Source organism: Apaloderma vittatum, unplaced genomic scaffold, assembly GCF_000703405.1.
Source record: "Apaloderma vittatum isolate BGI_N311 unplaced genomic scaffold, ASM70340v1 scaffold20648, whole genome shotgun sequence".
In the NCBI taxonomy this organism is placed as follows: Eukaryota; Metazoa; Chordata; class Aves; order Trogoniformes; family Trogonidae; genus Apaloderma; species Apaloderma vittatum.
In genome coordinates this window covers 88006-94005 of record NW_009731518.1, presented here as the reverse complement: position 1 = coordinate 94005, position 6000 = coordinate 88006, and the positions used below count along the sequence as shown (strand labels likewise).

At 40.7% G+C, this 6000-nt stretch overlaps 1 protein-coding gene across 1 annotated transcript in view; it reads left to right on the top strand.

The window, feature by feature from the left end:
* Positions 1 to 282: 282 nt before the first annotated feature.
* The window catches only part of CLASP1 (cytoplasmic linker associated protein 1), a gene marked incomplete at its 5' end in the record, with an annotated part of 68748 nt that continues 63030 nt past the window's right edge, over positions 283 to 6000 (top strand). Inside the window, 3 exons of the mRNA XM_009875217.1 lie at positions 283 to 390; positions 1944 to 1970; positions 3689 to 3856. Of these exons, the coding sequence (XP_009873519.1) occupies positions 283 to 390; positions 1944 to 1970; positions 3689 to 3856 (303 nt within the window). The remainder of the gene's footprint in view (positions 391 to 1943; positions 1971 to 3688; positions 3857 to 6000) is intronic.

Below are 6000 nucleotides of genomic sequence, written 5' to 3'. Positions count from 1 at the left end.
GAGCAGAGGCAAAGGCTGTAGAGATTTTTTTTTTTTTTTTTTTTTTTTTTAACTGGCTGATGGCATTACAGAAAGCAAAGACATTTTTTGGACTCATGGACCGAGACTATTTGTACTCTCTCCTGTGTCTCAGCCAGTCTAATGAGATGTTGCCTCTCCCTGTCAAATTCTTCTGTACCCTGGTTAATTCTGTGTAGAGCAGCCCTGCAAGGATAGAACAGTGTGTTAGGTTAGCTTGAAAAGGAACCTATTAACAGTCTCATTGTCTTTGAATTCTTCCAGGTCGGATTCGCACAAGGAGACAGAGCTCTGGCAGTGCCACAAGTGCCACCTCAACACCTGCCGATACCCGAGGCCGCAGCCGGGCTAAAGTGGTTTCCCAGTCCCAGCGTAAGAAGTGTTTTATTTCTGAGGGAGCAGAACAAATAGTTATTAATACGTTTCTCTTGAATTATAGTAGTGTCGGATCAGGATTGGGCTCACTTCTGCTAATAGCATATGGACATTTACCAAAGCGAATCTCCACTCAGCCTATGGATGGACTTGTGGACACATAGGGTCCCAAATCTGAGTACTTAGTTGCTGCTGGTTTTTGGGGGGGTTTTTTCTTCAGTTTTTTTTTAACCAGTTGTGCAGCAGAATTTCATGTCACTGTGACGTGTAGGACTAAACTTGCACTGGGTCCCACAGAGACACCCCCTGTGTCTGTAGCTGACAGCTGTCTGGGTTCTTGCCTAGCCAAGCTTCTCCTGCTTATGTGACTCTATTTCTGTATGTGTAACATGTGAGCTGTCTAAAGTTAATGGGATTTGGCATCAATTTAAAAGAGGACATTACCTGTAGATATGGGGGAGATGATTCTGCTCCCTGGTTCACATGACACATCTGCACTCTCTAGCTTCCTGGCAAGATGTAGTTTTCCCATAGGAGCCATAACGTGTGGTACTGCTGCATATTTGTCATGTCTATCTAAGGAGGCTTTTATCAGCCAAACTTTTAAAAGGAATTGGGGAGAGGGAGAAAGGCACATGTGTTTTGAGGACGTTTCAAACTTGTGGGTTAGAGGAGATGCGGTTTGTGGAACAACCTGTTTGTCTTGCTTTGTGCTCCTATTCAAAAGCCCTTTTCTGGTCATTCTCTCATTGCTTTGCTCTGTCATGCCGGAGGGATGGAGAAGCAGTTTATAGCATCGTGTTAGGCAGAGAAAGCTGAAGAGAGAAGTATTATATTCAGGATGGAGCAAAATGAAAAAGTTTACAGTGAGGTCATCAAGGACTTTGGGCTTTGGTATGCTGATCTGAATTGATTCCTTCAGTTTTGAACCTAAAACTGATCCAAAGCCAGAAATTACCTTTTTTCCTGAACCTAGTTTGGTAAAAATGATCAGGCAAAATGAGACCAGACTCAGAAGTGTTTAAAGAATAGTTGAGTATCCAAAGGTTTCAAAGGTTATGGGCTTAATTTATTTATAGAAAGTCTTCAGAAGCTTTAGGATGTTCATATCTGAACTTGCAGCCTCAGTCTAGTTTGTTGAACCCTGGTTCCAGCCTAGCCCAAACAGGTATGATCTTTATCCTTAAGCCAAATCTTGCATAAAATAACATGAATTTGAGTGTCATACAGTCACGGGACCAAATTCTCCATGTCCACACAGTGGATAACCTAGTTGCAATTTTACAGATTGGGCTGGGCTTTAATTTGGAGCAGAACTTGAGTTTTGGCGTGTTGGTTGACATTTAGCTAAGAAGCTGATCAACCTCGGCCAACTGTTAGTTGTATCTGCACAATAACTCACTGCGTTCCACAGAGGCTTCAGGAGTGACATGTTTGTAAATAAATCTGTCTGTATTGTGTATAGCATAAACCGCATGCTGAACGCTGTATTGTCTTGCTGTCTTTTAATCCACTTTTTGCCTGTCCTTTGGTCTGCCCTCATAATCAAGGATCCAGATCAGCTAATCCTGCTGGTGGTAAGACATGTTTTCCCTTTCTTGCTTTCTCACGTTATTTCCTTCGCATTTTTTAACTGCTAAGCTTTTAGCTTCCCTCACTGCTGGCTATGAGGCTTAAAAAGCATTTTCTTAAAGTCATAAATCCAAATGTGTATGGCAAGTGATTTTGCTTTCTTATAGTAATCAGACGTGGTAAGGATACTTTCTGCATATTGAAGCTGAATCGTTGCCTCAGCTTAAACCTCAGGTGCTAAATTCTTCTTCCAATTCCTTCAGTGCAACCCTGCTGACATCAGTGATTGCAGCAGCCAACTGAGAGGAGCCTTGTGTTTCAGGGTGTGGATGCTGTGTGTGACACTGACATTTGTCACAAGTATTCTCACTTGGGGGAGGGGAGGGACGTTGGAGCCAGAGCCAGCAGCATGTACAGTAATGGAGTATATGATCTAATTGATTCAGAATGGCTTTGGCCAAGAAATTGCTGGGGGGGCAAGTAAGTTAAAATACTAAGTCTGTTATGGTATTGTTCTTGAGCTGTATAGATTTGCTTATCTTAAGACAGGAGAACAATATTTAACTGTTGCTAGTCATAGCAGTATCTGAAACTGAAAGTTTTGAGATGAAAGGAAACCAGCATGAATATTGCTTCAGAATGTGAGCTTGCCAAAGTATGTTCTTGCAGCCTTTTCAAACATCCTTTTCTTGTCTGTTTGAGCAAAAAAAATTGAATGTCAAGAATGGCAATATCGGCAGCAAATTTTCAGTGCCTTATATATACCTGAAGAAGCAAAAAGGAGTCTTGAATCTATTACTCGCACAGTTTTTTATGATCACATTTAAGATAGCATTATTTAATTTTTGAACAACTTGCCAAATGAAGATCCATGGGGGGAAAAATGAAAAAAGCTTTATGCAACTCATTGAATTTAGACAGTAAGACTGTATTAGGTACAAATATCTATTGTAGCTGGAATGTGGATGTGTAAATAAATTTGATTTGTAGAATATCTTGCAGACAATATGGTTTAGAAGAAATGTAAGCTTGCCATGGATTATTCAGACAGACAAGGAAGAGTAAACCAGGCCAACTACTCAGTTGGCTAAAAATTTTCTCCAGATGAAAAATAACTAAATAGCTTGGGTTTAACTCAATAAGACAGCATCTCTATAAATATGACAGGCTCACTTTCTTTAGCAAATGTTTGTGGTTTTTTTAATTCACTGAATTATTGCAGGAAAGCAGTGCCACCACTGCAGTGTGGTATGCAGATACTTGAGCTACTTTGCAGCAGGTTACCTGTGCCAGAAGCTGAGACGCTGCAGTGCATCTCTCTACAGAGGATAATTTGCGTTGCTTTGTGAGGAGATGCAGCAGCCTGTGAGTTCTGTGCTGCTGCAGCAAGCTTGCTCCTGGCACGTCCGTAGTCTCACATGAAGCCAGCTGGAGTATTCAGACACTGCAGTGTCTGCTTTGGTCTTGATCCCAGCTGGGCACCGTGGTTCATATAGGCAGGGTTGCTGATGTTGGTCTTTTTATTGTCCATGGGCTTTCCTCAGTCTTTCTTGAAAGCCCATGGGGAAGCACTCCTATTAGTATTCTGAATGATTTGGATCAAATTCTTAGATAGATAGAGCTAACTGTGGTTTGCTTGTGGTTTTTTTTGGTCAAAGTATTTAAAATCTTGGGACGTTTAATATTTTAATTTTTTTCCTCCTTATTTCTGGTTCTCTTCTAGCTGGTAGCCGGTCTAGCTCTCCGGGTAAGCTGTTAGGAAGCGCCTATGGTGGCCTGAGTGGTGGAGCATCCAGAGTCCAGCCGGTGCCATCATCTTCAGAGAAGCGCAGCAAGATCCCTCGGAGCCAGGGATGCAGTCGAGAGACGAGTCCCAGCAGAATAGGACTAGGTAAGAATAGTCCCTGCAGTGACATCCTGACCAGTGTGTTTGAAGGAGGGAGTTGCCTGTTGGCTAGGAACCTGTATATGTTTCTGTCATTATTCTGAGTTTTTCAGCTGGCAAGTTAATGTGATTGTGGTTTGTAGGAGAGAAATTTTAATTTTCCAGGTCGAGCTATAGGTTCAAAGTAGGCCTAAAGATGTCATGAGTTGGCTTCTGTTTGAAATGCAACATGAGTGATGTTATTAGATCAGGCAGCAAAAATGGTTGTCACGAATAACTATCACAGCAAAAATATCTCATTTGACATCAGCAGCTTAGTCCTAAAATGAGTCGAACAATCTTTACAGTGAGTTGGAAGGACAAAAAGCACCTTCTTGGATTATTTTGGAAATTTTACAGCTTAGATGGTTTGCATCTCTCATCCTTTAATACCTTGGAGCCACTTTTTTAGGCAGCGTTTTAGACTTCTCTTTAGTTGTTCCAATTCCAAAATTCTTGTCTCTCTGACTGTTGTGTAAATAGTCTATAATAGTGTCTATTTTCAAATTTATCAGCAGACTCATTTTTATAAAGTCAGGTGAGTAAGCATTATTATATATAAACTTTTATATATCTGAATTGAGGTGAAAAGGTATTCAGTGTACTGTCCGAACAAGTAACTGTCGTTTTTATTTTTTAAATGGAAATGTTTTCATAAGTTTGAAGCCTACGTAGAGAAAGAACACTTTAAATAATACTGTTACTAAATTATTTTGTATCCAAAGTATTAAGTCAGAATTGATTGAAATCATAGCCCTACTGTTGTGAATTAATTTTTTTACTATTGCCTTAGCAATTGTATTTTGCATTTAAGCTACCTTTTTATTTAGAGTATGTTGTTAGCAGAAAACCATCTTATTTATTCTTGAAGTATATTGAAATGAATTTAAAGCACCTGAGTGCATATGCTGTTACGATTCATAGAACATATTGCATGTTCATTGTGATTATTTTTTCCAAATTCAATGTTCTTATGTCTGATCTATTTTATGGCCTCTGTATAAATACATTATGCTTTTCTGTTTGTTGCTTCTAAAATGTAAAGTACCTCCCCAAATATTTGAGGTAATTGTGCTATCACTGTGCAGAAGAACATTTTTTTTTTTAGTAGGAAAAGAAGAACAATGGAGAATGCCATCACACATGGTTAAGCTGATCATCACATTGTGTACTCTGATTTCAAAAAGTCTTGAGCATCTGAGAGAAAATTGCCTTGTGCAGAATCCTCACTCTTGGGTTGCCTGCTTTTGAGTATATTATGGGAGCCTTGGATTCTTTTGAAAGTGTAGTTTGTATCTTGTGCTGATGTGCTCCCAGCGATCACAGTAAGTGCTTGTTCTTTGGGAGTGGGAGAGAGCTCCAACAGATCTATGAGGTGTGTGGCTTCCGCACCCCTCCCAGGCTGATGGCCACAGCCTGTTCTCTCCGGCTGTTACAGGAAGAGGAGAGTCTGACACTTGTGTTGCCTTTACTGCTCAGTGGTAGACATTCTGTCTACTGGATCTTGAAAATGGTAACATTGGCTTGGATAGAGATAGCTTTTGAGCTGCCATCTTTATACCATTATCCCATTGTATTTATTCCTTTATAACATAGTAGCTAACAGTATTTTTTAATGCTTTTTTATTGTGTTGCTTCAGTCCCTGTCTTTCCTTGACATTTGTTTCATTTGTTCATTTCATTAGACTCCCACTCACCTTGGTCCTAAGCATGTCGATAGACTTCTTCAGAGTCTGGTTTAGAAGGTGCCTGAGCACACATACGAAGTCAAATGTACATACAAGAGGCTTTGTGGGATAACTGATGTATTTGATGCACATGTGCTTATCCCATGGGCTGAAACATCTCTTGAGTCTGTGGTCACACTGCAGCGGGTGTTGAACCCTTGTGCAGATCAGGCTGTTAGAAATGGGTAATTCCTGGATCCGCTTCATCCATTGACTTCTGTAGTTTTTGGAGGGGTGACCGGCAGCTGCAGCCCGACTGATGTGTGTGCCCAGGATGAAGTGTGCGGACTGTGGGTCCCTGCGTGCAGTTGGGCTTCACACAGGAACAATCCACAAGAGTTTCTCAGGCCCTTTTGGGGCAATGACAAGCTAATAGAGCCTTTG